The 23,696-nt window shown below is 38.0% G+C and overlaps 1 protein-coding gene across 1 annotated transcript in view; it reads left to right on the top strand.

The window, feature by feature from the left end:
* ANKMY1 (ankyrin repeat and MYND domain containing 1) overlaps window positions 1-23,696 on the top strand; it is a 51,658-nt gene that overhangs the window by 21,962 nt on the left and 6,000 nt on the right. Inside the window, exons 8-16 of the mRNA XM_060767939.2 lie at window positions 1,177-1,348; window positions 3,454-3,603; window positions 4,194-4,340; window positions 12,374-12,481; window positions 14,832-14,963; window positions 16,069-16,182; window positions 18,963-19,128; window positions 19,641-19,698; window positions 21,121-21,272. Coding sequence (XP_060623922.2) covers window positions 1,177-1,348; window positions 3,454-3,603; window positions 4,194-4,340; window positions 12,374-12,481; window positions 14,832-14,963; window positions 16,069-16,182; window positions 18,963-19,128; window positions 19,641-19,698; window positions 21,121-21,272 — 1,199 coding nt within the window. The remainder of the gene's footprint in view (window positions 1-1,176; window positions 1,349-3,453; window positions 3,604-4,193; window positions 4,341-12,373; window positions 12,482-14,831; window positions 14,964-16,068; window positions 16,183-18,962; window positions 19,129-19,640; window positions 19,699-21,120; window positions 21,273-23,696) is intronic.

Genomic DNA, 23,696 nt, shown 5'->3' on the forward strand with positions numbered 1-23,696 from the left:
CTGGGTGAAGTTTTCAAAGACATCACCAAGAATTTTAGGTCTCTGCTGCTATCCAGAAAATTGTTCCATAGATCTCACTGGTATAACCATTTGTCTATGTGATGTCTCCAGTTTTTACACAGAGTGGGGTCGGAGCCTAAATCTATCTTTTTGTCACAACATAAGGTCCTGGTGGTGCAGCGGGTTAAACCGCTGAGCTCCTTAACTTGCTGACTGAAAGGTTGGCAGTTCAGATATGGTGAGCAGGGTGAGCCCTTGCTGTTAGGCTCAGCTTCTGCCAACCTAGAAGTTTGAAAATATGCAAATGTGAGTAGATTAATGGGTACCACTTCTGTGGGAAGGTAACGGTGCCCCGTGCAGTCATGATCTTGGAGTTGTCTATGGAAATGCCGCTCTTTGGCTTAGAAATAGAGATGAGTACCATCCCTCAGAGTTGGACATGACTAGACTTAGTGCTAGGGGAAACCTTTAGCTTTACCTTAAGCCTTTATTTATTACTTCCATTGATTTAATGGATCTACTGTAGTTGGGACTAAGTGAATTTAAGCCCAGATGTGCTGTGGAAGCATTTGATTATTGTCCAACTACACCAGTGGTTCCCAACTTTTTTTGAACACTTGACCAGGGACCACATTGATCAAAGAAAACTTTGACCAAGGACCATTTTGACCAAGGTCCACTTTGACCAGGGACTAGTTGACCAAGGACCACTCTCCAACATTAGTACCAAAAGAGTTATGAATCAGTTTTTGATCAACTTCAGATTCAGTTTGGGGTGCTGATTCAGAAAATTGTGTTGGATAGAGCACATCAACTCTAGTTTCTGATACAGAAGATATGCCATGGTCAGCAACAGGGAAGGAGTTGCAGGCGGCGGGAAAGGAGCAGAAATGAAATGAAATGAAATAAATAGGAAGGAGGCTCATGGACCAGATTTTCGTCCTCGTGGACCACTAGTAGTCCATGGCCCACAGGTTAAGAACCACTGAACTACACTTGTGTCACATATGGCATGAAGGTTAGTTAGACTGTCTACCATCCTGAAAAGCTGAAAATCATCCCAGCTCCCAGGTTTAGAAGTTGAATGGTGTATCTTCACCTCCAGAACTGGGGTCCAGAACACTGATCTTAAAGCATACAACAATTGGCAGAGCTCTGTTTTCTTGTGGTTTTTAGGCAGAAAAAGAGAATGGCTACAATCAAATTGCTCCTGAAAAGAGGTGCAGATCCCAATATGTGCTGCATCCCTATGTATGTCCTCTTCTTTGCTGTTAAAGCTGCAGATGCAAAAGTAGTGAAATTACTTCTAGAAGCTGGAGCAAGAACTGATATACGGCTGCCAACTAAAGTAAGGCTATTTTGTTAATATGTGATCATTCTTTTTTTTAAAAAAAACAAAAACAAACAACAGATGATGTCAGTAGTCTGCTATAAATAGTTGTGCGCATGTTATAACCTATTGGCTGTGGGTGATAGTTTGCCAAGAATTTGCCAACTGCCTGCCTCCCTTCCTTTTTTTTAGCTGTATAAGGCATACAAAGAAATCAGGAGTCCCCATGGGTTGTGTTTGACTTGGTGAGTCTCAGCTTAGACAGTCATAGCAAGACATTTCCTGCATTTTGCGATTCTTAAAGAATACCCTTCCTGGTAATAGCTGAACTGATCCACAAAATATATTTCCTTAAAAAGCAATTTAAAAAACAGCACCAACAACCACATTGATTATGTGAATGTATAACAGAAACATTTCTTTAAGAATAAACAGAAGTATTTAATAAGTCTGCTTTGTTTCTTTAGATTTATGAACTGGACCTAAAAGCAGATTTTATATCATACCAAGTGGCCCATGGTACACTATATTAATAAGCAAGTGGAGTCTACCCACTCCTTTGTTTTGTCAGTTTTGTTCCCATTGCAGCCACGGAATTGTTTTAGTAGCACCTCTCTTATTTCATAAATGTACTACAGAAGCCCATCTCATAAATCCAAATGGCCGCATTTCTGTGAATATATCGTGAACCATTTCTGTGTTAACCTGTAGGATTAAAGTGTTGAACTGTTTTCCTTTGCATTTAGATATTTTTAATGAGATTTTAAGGACTTAATATCTTTATAATTATGTGGATTGTGTTATGTCTTGTCTTGTTTATTTAAGTTGTTTATAATTTATTGGTTTTTTTTAGTTGTTTATATACTGCTGTTGGCATTGAATGTTTGCCATTGTTTATTTTGTTGTAAGTTGCCCCGAGTACCTTCGTGGAGATAGGGTGGGCTATAAATAAAATTTCAGTCATTCTTTCATTCATATTTTATCAATTGAGAATAGAAACAGGGTCTAATTAGCTCTAGACTAACTGTAACTAATTACAAACATGTCCACGTTTTCCAGGTGTGAAGTCTAGGAAAGGGAGATTCAAAAGGAGTGTAATGGCAGTATAGAAAATTAATAATACAAAAATATTCTGTCTTTCTCCTTACAAATAATCCACAGTGGTTTGCAAACACATAAAAACAAGATACAGTTTAAAAACTTATTCATATAAAATTATATAAATAAATAACAATTGATAAAAAACCCAATATAATGTGCAGTTAAAACATAGTTTAAAAAGATTTTAAAAAATGATTTAAAAAAGCAACATCATTGCATTACAGAGGTTTTTTGCCACACAAATAAAAAACAAAGTATCTGCTTCCAAAAATAAAAAGGAGGTGTGTGCCTTCTTAGGAAAGAAGAGAGGGAGCCACCAACCAAATCTTTCATGGTAAAAATTCCATAACTATGGGTGCTATGATAATGTGGTGATCCAGATGTAAATCTCTCAACTTCCATAAATATGGTAGAGGATATTTCTGTAGTATTTGTCAGTCACATTTTTGGGGTAAAACATCCCAAGGCAATAAAGAACAACACCTTAAAACTGGGATAACACAATCCAGATTAAAATAAGGCATTTCTTTATCATGACTTTATAGAGTCCTAATTTAGTTTTAGAGCAAGATAAATAGATCAGTCTTTAAGACCTACTCAAAGGATGTTTTGATGGATCCTGGAATATCAGTTGGAACAGAGTCTCATGAATTGCCCCAGAAGAAAAGTCAGACTAAATGTAGGAATATAGTGCTTTGACATAGATTATAATGGACAGAAATCCAGAGGTCTGTGGTTAGGAATCTATTTTGTCTGGATAGCATTTTGCCCACACTGTCTAACCAGTCCATACAATGTAAGTTCACTCTAACTTCTCTAAATATATGCCTCAGATAACTATGCTATTATATTGAAATTTTGTCATTAATCTTAGCTGAAATGCTAAATAAATACTTAATTAAAAGCTGGACTGCACAATTGCTGTATTATATAATAATATTCAAGGAGCTTCAAGATAGGAAAATGTTTATGTGACTTGTGAGCTTGACTTTGAGTGGGTTAATGCAGCTTTTATTTTTCAGCTTGGAGGTGCAACTCCTCTTCATATCGCTGTTGCCCTTCCTCTTGATGAAGGGGTTGAAATAACAGAACTACTGCTTCATTCTGCTACAGACCCAGACGTAAAGGCAGAAGATGAAAATGATGTGTTCACGCTAGACATGCCTCCTGAGGTATGTCTCATTCCATCAGTATCACCTCTAGAGAAGAGGAGCTGAAGAAAGAATTCATCTATTCTAGCCAATGTGTTGTGAAAAATGATTTCACTATAATACAGTCATTGTATAGCTTATCTAGATGTAATGCTTCTAGAAATGAACACTGTAGGAAGTGGAGTGGACATGTATTTTGTGTTCTCTTACTCTGACCGACTGTAGTTTCTCTTTGTGAACTACTCTGTTGTCTTAGGCAGGCAGGTCTTGACCATCAACATAAAAGGATCTTATGGAGCAGAGCAGGGAAAACCCTTAGATTGAGACCTTGAAAGATCATTGCTAGGTGGAGCAGACAGGAAGACTGAGTTGGATGAATAGCCTGACTCTGTATAAGGCAACATCACATTGTCATGGAGTCTTGAAAGTCACAAGCAATGTTTTCAGACTAGCTAAGCAATGCATATTTCTTTTTTCAAAAGCCTTGGCATTCTCACAGCAAGATATGCACAGCATTAGGAATACCTTAGGGAAGATTATTCTCCATTGCTAGAAAGATAGAGTCTGCGTTTCTCTAATAGCTGATTGCCTTCCCCCCTTTTTACATGTAGAATGAGGTTACAGAAGCACCATCTATGATTAAAATGTTCAATGAAACTGGACCACCTAAAATGTACTACAGAGAATGTACCATTAAACCCGAGGAAGGTGGGAGAACTCCTCTCCATATTGCTTGTGAGAGGAAGGATAATTTTAAGGTGAGTAGTGGTTCTCAGAATGTTCCCTTTTTACAAGCTGAACTCCTTTAAAACATAACTTTAGACATTTCTACTTCTTTGAGTTATATTTTGCCTTGCAAAGAAATTATGTTTTAGATGTGTGAATCATGCGTCAAACTGCTTCCACTTTATTAACAGAAGTTCTGATATCGAAAGCTGAGGTTTAATAGATTGAGAAATTTAAACCAATAACACCATGTAACAAAATTTGAAAAAAAAATCTGTTTCTGGTTTGAAAGTGTTATTTCGTGTTTAGTTGTGCGGTACTTACTTTGAAAGTTATTGTTATACTCCAAAAAGTTCATTTTTGTGGCTGACACAAACTATGTGGAATTGGTTGAGACTCTATGAAATATTCATTAAAAAACTATAGCAAAATGTACTGTAGAATGTCTCACAAAAACAAAGTTTTTGCAATGTGTTGTCAAAGGCTTTCATGGCTGGAATCACTGGGTTGCTGTGAGTTTTCCGGGCTGTATGGCCATGTTCCAGAAGCATTCTCTCCTGACATTTCGCCTACACCTATGGCAGGCATCCTCAGAGGTTGAGGGATCTGTTGGAAACTGGACAAGTGCGGTTTATAGATCTGTGGAATGTTCAGGGTGGGAAAAAGAACTCTTGTCTGCTTGAGACAAGTGTGAATGTTACAATTGGCCACCATGATGAGCATTTAATGGCCTTGCAGCTTCAGAGCCTGGCTGATTGCTATCTGGGGGAATCCTTTGTTGGGAGGTGTTAGCTGGCCCTGATTCCCCTGAACGCTCAAAAAGCAGGGGAATTCCAGGCAAGAATCAACCATGGCCATACAGCCTGGAAAACTCACAGCAACCCAAAGTTTTTGCTATTTAAAAAACTTTCCACGTTTTTATGATAGAACCAATTAGGAAATTACATTTATAATCCAGGAACAAAAATCGTGTTACATAATGTAATAGAAGCCATCCTGAACATATCAAATCTACGGCACAATAATATAAAAAGGTATTAGGCTATCTAAATACTTGGTTCAGGTCTGAACATGGGATTTCCACATCTCATAAATATTCTTTATTTACATTTTAAGGTGCTTTAAATGGTGTAACTGAAAATATCATTAAACATATTTCCTGTCATCTTGCTGGTAGTAAAATGTGAAAGAAAATAAAAATTGCAAAGCTATTATTTGCTATGTGTTAAAACACACTGTGTAAATCTAACAGGAGAAAATAGCCTGCTAGGTAGAAGATGAAATACCAGTCACAATATCCTCCTCCTTGTCTCTCAGCACAACTTTCAGTTCTGAAATGGAGTAGTACAAGCAGGACAACCGGCACAATACAGTCTTGCAGTTGGGTCTGTGTTGTGTATTCAATTCCATGGAATAGTGTCCCATGTCAAAAACTTGCTCTTTTTGTTGGGGGAAATTGTTATGAACCTCAACAATAGCTATTTCTTTCAAGATATAAGATTGCTGATCCTCAACTACATTTACTTGAAGAATTGACAGCTTATATGCAGTGAATGGGTTCCCAACAGATTGCAAAGGGACAGAATTTGGTCCTGTTAAGAATTTTATTGTGTTCAGTGAATTGTATTACTGTATGAACAGTCACTGTCAGCCTTTCACATTTGTTGGGATTACAGGCACAAGACTCCTGTGAAAGTGAAAAAAAATTCAAATAAAGAAATTGCTATCTTTTTCTCGTAGAGAACACCTCTCTAGGAAGGTCTAGATCCTCCAGCATGACTCAGTGGTCAATTTATGCTGACCACAGAATTGCACTGGGGCATCTGGAAATTTCTAGAGAGATGTTCTCTCAAGGAATCTTTAAATCCTCCATTGTGACCAGAGGTCAGTCACAAAATATATGTGTTTGTTTCTCATTACATTGCAAAAAATTCAGATATCTCAAGTGAAGAAAGCCATCCTGGTAGAGCAGTACTTAATGTTTTCGGTTCTCAAAAATGTAATTTTGTGTCATGGAGGGATTTTTCTTTATCTTACTCTTTGTTTTCTTTTACTCTCTTGCTACTGTTGAAAGTTACTGTGTGTAAACAAGCATCAACAGGACTTGCTAAATGTTTGCTTAAAAATTCATTAGTTGTTTCTCATTGCCCATCATGAGTGGATTTCCTTTTGAATTTCCTTTTATGAACATGGGTGAACATTATCGTTACTATCAGTTTTAATCATGAATTTTAAACTTGCGTCACTATCTTTTAAGCTTTGTTCTATGTATTTTAATATTTCTGTTTGTAGAAATACATTATAATATGTGTATTTTATAATGTTTATGATGATTATGTATTTTTAGCTATGTTGTAACCTGCCTCGGGGTGGGTAAGAAATAAAATTATATTATTATTTGAAACACAACAAGATGAATCCACAGCAAGCAAGATCACTCGCTTGCTGTTGTATTGGATCACATGTCAGACACTTCCCAAGTGTCTAGGACTGTGTGATGTATCGGTGAATAATGCGTGCAGATCCCAGTAGGGTGACCTTTTGCAGCTGGCAGCTGGTATTCTTGTCAGTGTCAATTGTGTTTAAGTGCAGGCCAAGGTCTTTAGGCACTGCACCCAGTGTGCCGATCACTACTGGGACCATCTTTACTGGTTTGTGCCAGAGTCTTTGCAGTTCTATCTTTAAATCTTCGTATCGTGTCAGCTTTTCCAGTTGTTTCTCTTCAATCCTTCTGTCACCTGGGATTGCAGTATCGATGATCCACACTCTGTTTTTTAACACAATCATGAGGTCAGGAGTATTGTGCTCCAAAACTCTGTCAGTCTGAATTCGGAAGTCCCAGAGTAGTTTGACGTGTTCATTTTCTGTAACTTTTTCAGGCTTGTGATCCCACCAGTTCTTTGTCGCAGGCAGATGGCATTTGTGGCACAAGTTCCAATGAATCATTTGAGCAATGATGTTATGCCTCTGCTTATAGTCTGTCTGTGTGATCTTCTTGCAGCAGCTGAGGATATGATCTATTGTTTCCTCTGCTTCCTTGCAGAGTCTACATCATCATCATCATCATCATCATTATTGTTTCCACCCCCTTCCCACACATGTAAACATGTATCAACAACTAGAAGGATACCTTAACACAGTGTTTCTCATCCTGTGGGTCCCCAGGTGTTTTGGCCTACAACTCCCAAAAATCCCAGCCAGTTTTTCCAGCTGTTAGGATTTCTGGGAGTTGAAGGCCAAAACATCTGGGGACCCACAGGTTGAGAACTACTGCCTAACACATAACATTGAATTAGTGTTACAGAAAAAGAGAAAAAAGACAACAGCGAAGTAATGTAAGAAATTGACCACTAGAGGCCCATAGCATTCTATGAAATTGAAAGACAACATCCTTTTTTTCCAATCAGGGAGATTTTGAGTGCTTAGTTATGAGAAATTACCACATTAATAACAATCAGCACTTATTTTGTGGAGAAAATGAACAGACAGCCATTCTCCCAGTGCAAAAATAACTTGTTTAATTCTTAACCAGCCAAATGCAGAAATAACATTCTATAAAACTAGAGTCTATCTAGCTGAATTGAGAAATTGTCTGTTTTCTAAAGACACTTGAGACAACTAATAGGCAAAGTAGGGAGTGCTCTTTGTAGTATTCTATAGGGAGTGCTCTTTGTAGTATTCTTTTTTTTGTGGGGAATTTCCTTGGGCTGCTTCTATTATCCTAAGTTTGATTCTGAAGCTGTAGCCCCTTTAGATGTTCCTCTGTTCCACACCTTCTTGCAAATGGTGGATTCATAGCTTATTATACTGTACTATATTGTTTAAACCATCTGTGTTGCTTCTAGAACAAACTACATAAGGACAAAACCAGATGTCAAAATGAAGGTGCGACCTAATGTTAATTAAAATGCCTTCTTCATTTCTGTGCCTGCTGCTGGCCAAACCAGATTTTACATTGAGAAATAGTCTTTGTAGTGCCCTCCATGCAGGAAAGAGGGGAGAGGAATTTGCAGAAGGAAACAAAGAGTGGTTATAGTAGTGGGGGACCACTGTGACTCTCTAGGTGTTTTTTGGACTGCAATTCCCATAATAGTAGGTGAGGTGACCTTCCCTGCTCAAATGATGGGTCATCAGTTTACTTATAATAGTGTGTTTGGGTTACAGTTGTAGTAAGTTACACACAATTTAATTGCATCAGTTGGAATAGAATCCCATGGCTCATTGCTATGGAATCATGGGAACTGTTATGAAATCTGTACCCTCAGCCAAATGTTGCTAGTGCCTCACCAAATTACGATTCATTAAAGTGGTGTCAGACTGCATTAGTTTTGTAGTGTAGATATGCCATCATCCTTCGATTACCAATATGGTTGCAAATGTCCAGCTAAATAGTGGATGAGGAGGAAAATAGTGGATGAGGAGGAAAAAGAAGAGGATAGGCAAGCAGAAAAGGGAGCTTCTTTCTAGAGATTCAGTTAAGCCAGATATGCCTATACTAAAATTAACTAAGGATAAATACATAGAGATTCGGTGTGGATGTTCCAGCTAGTGAATTCCCAGATAAACAGGAATTGGGTTAAAATGTAAGGATATGAAACTGGTAAATAGTGAAAATGTATTTATTTATTTACTTCATTTTTATACTGCTTTTCTCACCCTTAGGGGGACTCAAAGCAGTTTCCCACATCTTCACAGCAAATTTCAATGCCTTACAAAACATGAAAACGTAACATAAAACAACAGTAACATAAAAACCACCTGGAAATCAGTTAGAGTTTTCCCATTGAACAATTTAAGTTTTTTACTTGTTAATTACATTTGATGATTGAATGTAATTAACAGAACTGAGAAAGTCCATTTAATAGGCTGTAAGTTGAGTTGTTTGTTGGCTTAGAATCCTTACTTTGCACTATTATCAACTTTTTACATAATTAAAAAGTTGATAGCTCTCTCTTACCTTCTTATATATAATTAATTGTGTAATTATGGTAGATTTTTGTTTACAACAATTAGTAGTAGAATTCAATTTCTATTTAGAAATAATTTGTAGTGGGTTTAGGGGAACCTCTTCCCAGACTGCACCTAGGGCTACAATCTTAGTTCTTTTTTAAGGTGTTGGATTGAAACTATTAAAGTTTCAAGTCCCAATAGAAAATGTAGGCTTGATTCCAGTTATATTTTGCTGTTTATCACCCAAAAATGTTGTATGAAATGTACACTTTATTGTAGGTTGTAATTACATAACCTGACTAATATCATAGTTGGATGAATCTCCCTCTTCCATCTTACTCTCTCTTTGTTCTATTTTAGCCCCTGTGTAGGCAGAGTCTGGTAAAATTGTGGGCTGACTTATAAATCCTTCTCTGAAGTTATATTTCTGCAGGATCAGTCTGATACACTGACCATATAATGCAGTTTCAAACAACATTATATAGCAAGGGGGTTTTTTGTGCCAGGAATGACTTGAGAAACTGCAAGTCGCTTCTAGTGCAAGAGAAGTGGCTGTCTGCAAGGACGTTGCCCAGGGGGCGCCTGGATGTTTTGATGTTTTACCATTGTTATGGGAGGCTTCTCTCATGTCCCCACATGGGGAGCTGGAGTTGACAGAGGGAGCTCACACACACTCTCCCCAGATTTGAACCTCCGACCTGTCAGTCTTCAGTCCTGCTGGCACAAGAGTTTAATCCATTGTGCCATCAGGGGCTCCCATGTGAGATATCTGATGTAACACTTCTGAAGAAAGGCTCACTGATATCTGATGTAACACTTCTGAAAAGAGATCCACATTCTTTTGTCATATACACATTAATGAAATGTTAAACCCCTTTTTCCACAAGGAGGAAAAAAACATATGCAACCTTGTATTTTGGAACAGAATTCAGAGTTTTAGTATGGGTGTCTATTTTTAAGTAAAAGCTCCTATACAATATTGTATGAGATTGCAAACTCAGGTTTGTTTGCTAAGTGGGGTGAAATACTGCTGTTCAAGAAGTACAAGCTGAAAGCCTCCTCAATCATGTGAGGAGCTGGCTCTTTGGTTCTCTGGTCCGAAGCCATTGTTTGTCCATTATTCTGACAAAGTTTGCCTGCCATTGATTTGAATAGCAACATCAATATCTGGTGATGCTAAATGTTTGTTCTTTATGTTTGGTCAGCTTGTCAGGTTCAAGGTTTAAGTGGGAAAGATAAACAGGTCAAAAAGCTTTGCCTTGCCTAAAAGCTTTGTTTCTTTTTCTTGCTTCTCCATAACACCCTGAAGGTTAATAGTCAAGGTGCCCTAAATCGTTTTCAAAAAGTGGCATAGAAATCTTTCTGCCAGAGTTCATTTATTATTTAGTTAAACTCTGAACTTCTGTCTGACCGTAGACCTCCAAGGCAGATGCAGCTTAGAGAGAAGTAAGACGTAATAAACAGAGCAATAGAGTAATATTGAGAAAGCGGAGTAGTGGTGACTAATGAAAGAATATGGCTGTGAAGGATATTTACAAATGTTCTTGTCCTTGATGTTCAATAGTGTTTCAGGAGAGAGACACCCTGTTGAAAAAACCTGTTGGCAACTTTTATGAGATCTTTTGCTCTTGTGGGAAACCAAAGAGGCCATTGCTCCCTATCCTCATTTAGGTTGCTTTTACGTGCAAAAATATTGTATTTGTTCAAAGATACCTTTGTAAAAGTGTGCAAAAATGAAAAAAAAAGTGCCCAAATACTTGCAGTCTTCTTTTCAAACCACTGAGGCATTCTGCGTTATGGACCCAGATCAAAAGACCACAGGGCTAAAATATCTTTACCTGTAGTCATTAGATACACATTCATGATACTTTATCCCCTAATTTTAGGGAATAATAGGAGCTCTGCAAGTCCCACTTAGTGCTTGGCAGGTGCTGTGATCAGTGATCAATGGGGATCTGTTCCCATGTTGATTGGGACACAATAACTGATGCCCACCCCCATTACCAATTTCCAGTGTGAGGGAATTGCAACAGGGGTCTGTTTCTGCCTATTTCATTGAAGATCACCCCTGGGAGGAGGTAAGAAGGTCATTCGCTGACCCCCATTGATCACAGTGGCTTCTGCCTGGTAAGGGGTGGGGGTTCTGAGGGATGTGTCATGGTGGGAGTCATTGCATATCACTACAACTTTGGTGCTTATGTATGCATAACTCCCACACAAGATTCTGGCCTGGGTCTGTATTGTGCCCAGAGGGGCAGGGAAGACAGAGGTAAAGAGATTATGAGATAAACATGTGCAAATGCAGTTTAGCATTTTATGGTGTCATCTTGTAGGTGGCAAAGGTAAAGATGAAACCTAAATCTGATTGTTTGCCCTAACTAGAATAGAAAGATTGAATAGTAGGATTTGGAGTTAATACACTGAGTATTCTCTAGCTGGAACTAGCAGTTGGATTTAAGACAGAGAGTTTGCATTTGTAATTTGTAAACATGCTTAACAGACACAATGGGCATTCTTGCCACTGGTTTGCTGTGAGTTTTCTAGAAACATTCTCTCCTGATGTTTTGTTCACATCTATGGCAGGCACCCCTGAGGTTGAGAGGTCTTTTAGAAATTAGTCAAGTGAAGCTTATATACCTGTGGAGTTCTTTCTCCCACGTAAAGATATATAAGCCTCACTTGCCTAGTTTCCAAAAGACCTCTCAATCTCTGAGGATGTCTGCCATAGATGTGGGCAAAACATCAGGAAAGAAAGCTTCTGGGACATGGCCAGACAGCCTGGAAGACTCATAGTAACTTGGTGATCCCGGCCATAAAAGCCTTCGACAACACATTCTTGACGCGGTTACTCTTGGACTGTTACCTTTGTTAAGTCTGCACTGTTGGGGTTATGCCTTGGAATCTGTAATTGTTGCATAATGGACGTACTGCAGACAAGTGTCCAACATTAGTACAACAGTATTTCCTTTTATGCTATGGAATGTGTTGATGCCTTTGCTTTAATATGTGTCATTTTAAATATACTCGTTTGCTTTGTTTTTCCTTTAAAATTAAAAAACAACAACAACATGATTTCTTGTTATTGACCCAGTTTATTTTATTCTTGCATTTCCAGAATGCAGCTCAAATTGTTCGCCTTCTTTTAGAACACAGTGCAAACCCAAATGTCCTGTGGAGTGGCCATTCCCCTCTTTCATTGGCTATTGCTACTGGAAATGATCAGGTATGCAACATTTTCTCCTATCGTCTCTCCATATAGCTTATTTGAAAAGAGCTGAGAATATTGTTTTAAATATAATTTTGATTACTGAGCAAACTTAGATGGATGATTCCACCTCCTGTTTAAATAGTAACCAGCATCAGATACAATATCTAAAGATATTAATGCATAAAGTGAGTGCTTATAATAAAGATTTTCTGAAGGACAGAAAAGGTAGAAATCAATAATGTATATATCTTTACATACTTTCAGTATCCTTTGCTGAAATCTTTCTGGAGCCTGGACACTGACTTAGGAAAATATCACTGCAGCAAATATTATAAATATTTTATAGATAGCTCTATGAAATGGTTTTCCAAGTATTTTGATACAAACGTCAATAATACAGTTAAAAAGCAAATGAAGGGAATGCAGGAGAAAGAGCCAGAGGGCCAAACACATTTGAAATTATTTATTTACAGCCAGGTTTTTACATGTATCTCTCTGTATGTATTTATATATGTATGCATGTGTGTGCGCGTATGTATGTATGTGTGTGTGTGTGTGTGTGTGTGTGTATATATATATATATATATATACACACACACACACACACACAGAGAGAGGGAGGGAGGGAGGGAGGGAGTGGGGAGAGGGGTGGGAGAGAGAGAGCAGAGGGAGAGACTACTTAAATTAGAGTCTTGGCATGGAGAGAAAAGTTTAGCCCTTGATCCCCATTATGTTTTCAATCAAAATCAGCTACCTCCTAATATCCGGTATTTTTAGTGGATGGAAAGTTCTTCCTGTTGGTGGTAGTGGGAGTTTTCTTTTCACACAAAATAGGTTAACCTCCAAGGCTTGCTGCTTTAAGCAGGAGCAAAGGAAAATTTCCTGTCTAAAATGCCAAAAACCCATTCTTGCTTTTTTGGGCTTGTTTCATATAATCTGTTGGTTGAAAAGAAAAGCAACCACAGAAGCTTTATACTGTGACTTATTTATAATTGGGCCACTAACATTTTTGTTTTGAGCATTAAATTGGATGGTTGGGCCCAGATATTTGACATTTTGGGTAGAATTGATAGTTGATAACATTAGCTGCTGAACTATTTGAGATAAGTAACTGAGTGTTGTTAAAGCCCTCTGATTACTCATGATTAGATGAAATGAGTCTTTCCCACATTGCTACATGAGAGTCGTTCTTGATACTGTGATCTGGCAGTGGCCAAAATGGAAACTTCCATAGTTGAATTGCTTTGCAGCCAGTGTGATGCTGGAACGCTTTGTATGTACCTTCATGCAGGTCACTCAGGGAGTTGCTCGCTGGTCTTGCTTATGATGCTCTACCTGGGATCATTAATGTCTTGTGAGGAAAAAAGTGTTATAATAAGCCCTTCTGATATTAGAAAGCTGTTGCTATTCTTAATTTGTTCAGGGAGCAATGGGGACATTTCTCAGTGTTTCATTCTGCGTTCAGTGTTGGGAAGGAAAAGAGATGTATGAGTTTGCTAACTGGCTGAGTTCTTTTTGTGTTTGTCGTTGTATGTTGGAATCTGCCCTGAGTCCTCCTGGACCTGGGGAGTTAGGGCAGAATATAAATCAAGTTTTTATTATTAGTAGTATTTGAAACATAACAAGATTAATATACAACAAACAAGATCACTATGCTGGTTGTTGTATTGGATCACACGTTGGACACTTCCCAAGTGTCTAGGACTATGTGATGTATCGGCAAATAATGTGTGTAGATCCCAGTAGGGTGACCTTTTGCAGCTGACAGATGTTAATTTTGTCAGCGCCGATTGTAAGTGCAGGCCGAGGTCTTTGGGCACTGCACCCAATGTGCCAATCACCACTGGGACCACCTTGATTGGTTTGTGCCAGAGTCTTTGCAGTTCAATCTTTAAATACTTGTATCGTGTCAGCATTTCCAATTGTTTCTCTTCAATCCTGCTGTTGCCTGGGATTGCAACATCAATGATCCATACTTGGTTTTCTAACATGATCTTGAGGTCATTATTATTATTATTATTATTATTATTATTATTGAACTAGATGAAGTTTGTGGTATCTTCCGACCCTATGATTCTATGAATATAGACTGCTTCCACCATGGCCGCGCTTTCTCTTACTTTGGGATTGTTTCAGTCTCATATTTTGCTGCCAAAGTAAGAACAAGGGCTCTTAATTCTGCTATGAAACTTCTCCATCTTTCAGTGGAGTGTTGCCTTTCTATTGGTCATGCTCGCACAGTGAGCAGGCGGTTTAAGGGAGAGGACAAGAATTTTGGGAGTTTATTTTTTTAGTCTTAGATCATATTGTGCTGCAAAATGTTTGTACTAAAGAGTTTTTTCCTGGGCGGTTCTTACTTTCTCAGGCAGTGGCTGAGCTTCTAGCTGGTGGAGCTGATCCAAATCTCCCATTAAGCCAGCCTATTGGAAGTGCCTTGTGTGCTGTTACTAATCCTGCATATGAACAAAATCGATCATTTCTAAACAAAATGACTTTGGTAAGAAAAATGAAACACACTGTGATACTAGTTTCCCAAAGAGTTGTGTGGGTGGCAACAGCTAAAGAAAACCCGAGGACACCAAAGGTCCGTGGCAGTGCAGGCAGATAATAGTGTAGCAGCATAAAAGAAAAAGAAGAAAAAGGAGTAAATTGGGGAACAAAGTTTTAGTATTGCAGAACATGTCCTTTGGAGTGATGAGAGATTTCAGTCCAGTTATTAGTTGCAAGTAGATCAAACCTACTGAATCAGTGGGAACTTTAAGTCAACACTTACATAAGGTTTATTGATTCTGTGGGCCTACTGTACTTGGGTTAATAGTTGGATTTTGTCCAAAGTGTGCTGTTGAGTAAAATGAGAAGAGGAGGAAGGTTTAATAGACTGAAGGATTTAGAGAGATCTTTAGTAGTACAGAGAACTCTATGAGCAGCTGCACAGGCAGAGGAAAAAGATACCACAATAGTGGGTTAAAAAGAAATTGCTTAAGTTCATATAGTAATAACAACAAAAAATACTTGCATGACTAGATGCCTATAGCTCTCTAGAGTATTTATATCTTTGTCTATGGACTAAATCCCATTATTAGTCTCATTTAGAACAGATGCAAAGAATCCGTGGGACTAGTGTTGTGTTGATTTGACAAGTCCTGTTGGTTAAGTGGAGCTATGCTTGTTGGGGTGAATATGTGCATTTAGCCCCGTAGTAGAAATCATTGAACTATAGCTGTTAGCATTCCTTATCATTACTCCCCTGCCTAAGACTGTTAGGCTTTGCCATCCAACAACATTTGGAAGGCTGTATGTTTCCTACCCACCTCTTAATTTTAACCCTATTTTAGAGATAGATAAAAGTCCCAAAACTCACTTTTATTCATCCCTGATCTAAAGAATTACTGAGTGAGTCTTAAGTTATATGAACTCAGATACAGTTTAACAGCTGGTTGTAGAGAAGGATTTCATTGTTCAGATAAGATCTCTTTATTTGACCTCCATGTTGATGCTCTGTACTCCTTTGGGTATTCAGTATTCACAGGAGAATAACTGTATGATACTTTTGGTGTTCAGCATTTGTTTTTCATTGAAATACTTTTTTTCTGTCTTCCTAGATTAATACTCTACTAGCAGCTGGTGCAGATATGTTAATGCCAATTACTATTGGGGATGAGACAAGAAATGCAGTGGGAACAGTAGTGGACTATACGCATAACAAATATTACCAGGTATTATCTTCATAATCATAGTAAAATTAATTACCTGCTTCTGTTATCAATAAAGGCATTCAGGTTAAAGGCTGCTGATTCTCTTGATGCTGTAGTGAAGGGATGGGCAACTGAATCAGAAAGTCTGTGGATGTTTTTCCAACTTGTTTTGGGTGAGAATTGGACTTGCAGAAAATATCCAGTGATTTGGGTCTTTATCCCTCTCTCTCTCCAAATAGTTGGCCATAAATATTGTCTTGTCAAGCCTCATGTTCCTGGAGGTCACACAGTTCCACACTTGCCTTAGCATCTCTGCTCATTTTCCTGAGAGATCAGATCCAGTTTTCCATTGACCTTTTATTTCAGCAAAAATTTACAAAGATCTAAATCAGCAGTTGTCCTTTGGGAAGAAAATGAACCCGTACTTCAAATGAAAATCCCTCCTTATAGTATGATATATTATGAATAACAGTCATTTTAGAAAATCAGTGGTTGGAGGTAGTTTAAATTTTAAAGCACCTCTAGGGCAGGACTAGTGTGTGACATTACAGGTATTTTTCCATTTTAAAGCAAGTAGTAGTATTGGTAATAGTGTGTGTGCGCGCACACACTAAATCACTGGCTTATGACAGCTGTGGATGAGGAATAAAAATGCACACACTCTGCACTCCTAACTAAAAATGGATTCCTTGAAACTGTTATTTGCATTGAGATAAAAAGCTCCATTTAGAACTGCTTTTTAAAGCACACCAGTGTCATTGAAAATTATGGTGTGGTGTTTATTTGTTTGTTTAGTGTATTATTTATACCCCATCCTTCAACCAAACTATGAACTTCAGCTATTCATTCAAATGCTGAGAAATGCCATGGTCTCCAGTGACTCCTTATTTCCCTGAAAAAAAAAGTGTCTTACAATCTGACTTCAGAAAATTTAACTAATTTTTGATGCATGGTCACTTTTTTGTCCAAATTCTGCAACTCAGAAGAGTATAAAAGAGAGACCTAAAATGTTAGATATGTGCTTTTTAATTTTTTACATTACGTTATGATTAAGATTTGGTGATAATTGCTTGGGAATCAAACAACTGTAATTACAGGGGGTAGATAGTAGATAGTTTGAACATGGAGATACCAGCAAAGGGTCTGCTTGTGTAACCCTTGGGCCCTGTGAAATGAGATCAATGAACTGAAACAAGGTAGTTCTTCCATTGAAAGGTTTGTCTTACTTCATTTCTCTCTCTGATGTTCACCTATTGATTAATAGAACTGGACAGCATTGAAAAGGAATAAACTGGGAGTACAGACTTATTCCTCAATTGTATGTTTAAAGACATATGCCCAACACTGCACACATGGTAGCAGATGAGCGATACTGATAATAAATTACACCATGCATGAATATATAGAATGATAGATGCTGCTTTTGCTTTTAAACATGTACATCTTGCATTAGGAAAATGGTTAAGTACAAAGCAAACGAACTAAATTCTGTTCAATAAAAAAAGCAGCAATTTAGGACGCATTTTACAGTTTCAGTGCCAATCCTTACTTATTTCATTCTGATTTTCTTACACCATTTTCTGGCACCTTCCTTGCTAATACAGTAAGTTTTGGAAAATGGCATTCATAATCTTTTGGGAAAACCAGGAACCTCCACAGACTTGGAAGTGTGACCCTTTTGAAGATTAATTGGCATTCACACAATTTGAAATAATCGTAACTTTTGGAAAAGCATTACCTTGTTAGAAATCACAATCTTTTGTAAAGTATGATCTTCCTGAGAAGAGTTAAAAACTTGCTTGAGTCAACCTTCTCCTTAGTGGTAAATATCCACTAGTATTCATGCAAGGCAATTGGGTTTCTCAGCTGTTAGGCTGATATACCTAGATATCGCTTTGAAATGTTAGGAACAAAGATATGCCAATGCACAAAAAACAGAGCAGAGTTTCAGAAGTGTTCTTTTCAGTTGCCCAAAAACATCTACTCTCCTTTAAAACATCTTGGAATCATTCTCTCAAGAGACCAAAAATAAAGTAAAGAGTAGAGGTGCATTGCTTGTTGGTTGACAGTTTAAACAGCAAGTTCTCTAAAGCATTCTGTTTCTATTGACTTATAAAATCAAGTCTGAGATCAGGGCAGTCCCCGATCTGATCATGTAGTCTTTAGCCCCTCCCTCAACATAGAGTTAAGGAAAACTGCATACCAATACACACATATACAACACAGTAAGCAATCTGAATTATATACATACAGATTACTAGAGTGTCAGCTGCATTAAGATCACTCTGACCAAAAGGTCATGAGTTCGAGGCCAGCCCGGGCTGGAGTGGGTGTCCAGCCATTGTGTAGCCCGTTGTCGACCTTTGCAACCCGAAAGACAGTTGCATCTGTCAAGTAGGAAAATAAGGCACCACCTTGTGTGGGAGGCTAAATTTAACAAATTTATGAGGCCATAAAGAAAACTCCGGGGAATGTGGAATGCGGAAGAACTTCATCGGTGTCGTTGATGGATGATGAAAAGCAGCAGCTCCCCTGGCGGCCAGAAAAAAGTTAAATAGCCTTGGTGTATTTGTCTGTATTTGTTGTCTGTCAAACTGGCATTGAATGTTTGCCATATATGTATTTACTGTAATCCGCCCTGAGTCCCCTGCGGGGTGAGAAGGGCGGAATATAAGAACTGTAAATAAATAAATAAATAAATAAATAGAGGAGGCTTGAAGAAGGTTGTTATTTCCAACAGTAAGAAAGTCAGTTTTTCCCCCTGATGGCATTGTGGCATCATGCATCCTTATGTATTGCAGGATAAAAGAATGCTGCACACCCCCTACCATGCTCTTTCCCCAATAGAGCGGGAACATTTTAGTGCTCGGCGAAAATTGCTTGAGTTTTTGAGTGATAAGCTTCGGGAGGCTGTCATTTTGAAAGAAAAGCAATGGGATAGAGAGGAACTTCGAAAATTAAAGTTTGGTGAGTGTGGATTAAACCATCTGTCGTATAGATCTGGTACTAATTTTAGATTGAGATTACAATGTTTAGTAATGAAATATTAATGTCTAAATATGCTAAACAAGAGATGTAAAAGTATTGTCAGGAGGGATCCTTCCCTTAGTACATTTGAAAAGAATGTACTGAGGGTTTTCAGCTTTACCATTTTATTTGCTTTTTTATATTTTTAAGCGTTTGATTAAATTGCTGAAATTCCACATCTATTTTAATTTTCATTCTTTGCATGTTTTCAGTTGCATTGTCCTTTTTTAAAATTGTAAGCTGCTTAAACTCTCAATTTTAGGAGAAAATCGGGATCCAAATAAATATAAAATCTGGCTGGACCTGTTCCTTTACTGCTGTTAAAAGATCAAATAACTTTGCTGAAAGGTCTGAAATAACAAAGAAACATTTTATCGAAGTTCAGCATTGAATCCACTGTGTTACTTTGGCCTTAAGTCAGTTTTGCTATTTATGTGTTTATTGTCATGCAGCAGCGAAAAGGAAATCTACAGTGGGAGGAGGACTCGTGTCAGAAACAGAAGCATCAAAGTAAGTTCAGCGCACTAAAATATAACTCAGTTCACATTGCCTTTAATAGTCTACTATAATCTATACAATGATTTGTCTTTTCATTCTATTGTCTGGAAGAACACTTTTTTGAGTGGGCAAATAGTCATCTCTCTCAAAATGCACTGCTTTGTTCTTTGTTAACATTTCCTTGCCTTAAAAACTGTTTATTTTTGCAACATATTTTTGAACATTTGTAAAAATTTTGGTTAGTTCTCAGGCCCTATATCTTCTGTGTAGAGTTCATTCTGTTAATGGATTTATGCACTACTAGACTTCCATATTGATACTTTGACACACAGATATGGTGTGAGAATTATCTGTTGTGATATTACTGACATCCAAGAAAACTTCACTATTTCACACTTTTGTATATTTGAATACTCTGGAGCCTTGGTATCTGCTGGGGCATAGTACAGTAGTATAGTAAAATGATGTGCCTTGCTCTCCCACCAATCCAGAGACCACACGTTTGCGTGGGTTAAATATGAACAACTTTTGTTATATATTGCCGATCAATCTCTGTGTGATCTACCAGCCAATTCAGGACATAAAACATGTACTTGAACATGAATTTGAATTTGAACTTACACTTGAACTTGGTGTGTAATAAAGCGAGGCAGTGGCCATCGGAGACCACCTCAACCTCCAACAATGGCGAGACACAACGGTTCCCCTATGTAACCCAATGTTGCTCCCAAGGTGACCCTTCAGGGAAATGAGTGGAGAATTCAGTCCATGACTCTCTCCACTCAAGGCCACTCCTGCTCACCCTCATCTCGAGTCCTTTAATAATGAATGAAGGTTCCTCTTCGTAGCCTCCAGCCCAGAGGAGTGCCGTGGTACATACTGATATGTACATATCCCTATTCTTATTTGTGTAAAAACCTATTTATCACTCACACACCCAATTTGCCATGGATTAAATGGTGTAGGGCAGGCAAACCCCCCCCCCCCCCAGAATGTAGTGTGTGTGTGGGGAGGGGGCAGGGGGGGAATTCCTACTTGGACAACGACGAGGGAATGAGGAGGAAGGGTAAGGAGCGCACTTACCTGTCCCCGCCCACAGGTAGTCCCAGCGGAACTACTTTGCTTGCCCTTCACTGTAAGGGAGCAAAGCACTTCCTGGCCCTCATGCTGAGAGCAGGAAAGGAATTATATAAAATGGCAAAAATCAAGGATTGTCTTTTGAACTTTAAAAAAATATTTCCAATCCTCGGATGCTTGAATCCCTAGGTAGAGAATCTGGATGTAGAGGGCTAACAGCAGTATAACTTCTTATACAGATAAGTTACATTTCTCTATTCGTTATAATCCACATGACTACTTGCTGTGTTAATTTTGAATGCATTAACACATGTAAATGTCTCTGACATTGCTTTTTACAACATTTCCATGTTGCAGGTTGCCCTTCTTTAAATATTGCTACCACTGTGGGCGATCTGTTGGTGTGAATCTCGTACCTTGCTCACGTTGTTATGAAACCTACAGCTGCAGCAAGTCCTGTAAATTGAAGTCTTGGAACGAACGTCATAAACGGGAATGTCTACAAGCAGGTAGGATGACTTCTTTAGTGATCCAAACAGCAAGATGCATGGCCAGTGCAGATTGCAGAAATGGTGGTTAGCTGGATGGTATTTCAGTAGTGGGATCATTATGTTAGTTTCACGCAGTGAGCAGTGCTTCTAAATTTATTTATTATCGACATATAATATAACATTGCTTTTTGTTAGATACTATCAGTAAGGTTTTTAAATAAAACCCAAATTGCTAGTGTTATAGAAACCTTGCACATGTTTCAAACTTGTCTACATGTAATTGGGTTTTTGTAAGGAAAATAAAAATAATTTACTAACCTGGGCAATAGGTTTTCATCCCTCCCTTGCTCCAACCTGTTCACTCAGAAAAATTATGTCTCTCTGAGTGTTTTACTATTTGTATATCGTTGTCAACCATGGTAAACAACATGAAGGTTCTACCAGAAGGAATGTGTTTAGCAGTTCTCTAGAGGATCCATATAACATGTTTTCCCAGTGAACTTCAAGTTCATGGGGCTTCATATGTTTATTTTGCTGGGGAACCTACTGGGGAAATTAGTTCTGTTGTTCACTGCAAGTTCTGTCACGGATTCCAGAAAGGAAAATTGAATAAGAAAAAGCTGGAACACTGAAGAAAATGTGAATAATCTAATTTTGCTCAAGTTCTTTTTTTTATCCACAAAATACAACTTGGTTAGTCATCATTTTGGGAAACTACATCATGTTCAGGAATTGCCTGGAAGAGTGGAGATTTAACTTGAAAGACAGTGGGTACAACATAGAGCTGCAATCGTGCAAGTGTTTTCATCTGTTCTATGAAACTAAAAATTCCTTGTATGTACATGGGTCCACAGGATCAGAAGCTGTTGTTGGTAAAAAAAAAATAACCCATTGTTTTATATAGGGATATGTTTGGACTATATAAAAAACTGTCTTGCATGTTGAAAAATTGAGATCAATTCTAAATGCTGTAAAACGTATAGAAGATATGAAATATATATGATACAATTCCCATGGTTCTATAACATCGAGCCATTGTTGCTAAAGTGGTGTCAAACTGCATTAATTCTATAGTGTAGACACACTCTATACCCTTAAATCACTAGGAAATATGTCAGACAACTGCAAAATGGTCTAAATATGCAGTAATTTACTTACCCATATTTATTTGAGTCTAATGCGCCATCAAATCCAATGTGAACCTCAATTTTCTCTAGAGTGAGGAAGCATCTTGCCATTATCCAGGCAAGATGTAGTAGATATAGTTACTTTTATTATTTTTCCTTTTCCTTTTCTTTTCACTGAGTTAGCTCATTGAAGCTAGTTAGCTCCAAGAACCTTTCCTGTCTAGAATGAATTCCTTTTGTCTTTAATAAACATATTATTTTGATCCTATGAAGTTGTGGATCTGCAATCCTATTCCATCCTGTTGAATGGAAGCTAATCCTTGCTCACTACATGTAAGTTTCTGCTGCTTATGAACTGTGCATCTAGCACTCAGCTATATTTTTGGTGGAATTCACCCCTAGAGAGGGTTATTTTGAGCCTAACAAATCCTGATTCCCAACAGTGTGACCAATGACTTGTTTACTTCTGTTGTGGATTCTCCATGGTGTGCAAGTTCTGGGTAGTAGCATCCGTGTGGGAACTTTAACATTGAACTAGTTCATTGTATATCTCTGTGAAAAGTTCTTCACTTAGGTTATAGCCCATACCCAAAGTTTGAGCAACTTTTTCTTAACCAAGCAGACTTCTGACAACAGTTTTTGAATACCAGTAGAACATAAAAGTGTCAGATTTTCTGCACCATTAATCCTTAACGTATTTTTGTATAATATCCACTCCTTTTAAAAATGTGTTAAAATTAAACTTACATTTAAATCTCTTTAAGCTCCTGACAGTTATCCCATCCCGACTGGTTGTTAAAAACAAGGAAGTCCCAGACTTAGTTCTGCCTTTTATTATTTAATTTTGGATATCTGTGCAAATTTTTGTTCATCCTAGAATATTTCCACTCTGCTGGCGCTATGATCAGAGACTTTCTATCCCACCTCCCTGGGTCAGTTTGTTTTAACTCAGTTTTTTCCAGGGTTAAATAGATAGGTTTAGCTTGTTGTTTGTTTCTGCTGCCTTGGAACTTCCAGTTCCTTGTATGAGGTTTTATGTGATGTTGCAAAAGATGTGTGTGTATCTTCTCTTGTGAGATGGGAAGAGGGGGGAGGATCTGAAAAAGGGAATAATATACACCAAGGAAATAAAGCACAATTCTCTAAGAAGAGGAAGGAGCGAGTGGATGAAGAAACATCTACATGCATCGATTCTGGGAATGAAGGCCACCTGGAAAGAGAAAACGCAAGATATCTCTGTTTGGTTTTGGAGCATTGATATGCAGAAACAAATGAAACAAAAAGTCATAGAAACTGTCAGTACTTTCAGCCAGTT

Source organism: Anolis sagrei, chromosome 3 (assembly GCF_037176765.1).
Source record: "Anolis sagrei isolate rAnoSag1 chromosome 3, rAnoSag1.mat, whole genome shotgun sequence".
NCBI classification, from domain to species: Eukaryota; Metazoa; Chordata; class Lepidosauria; order Squamata; family Dactyloidae; genus Anolis; species Anolis sagrei.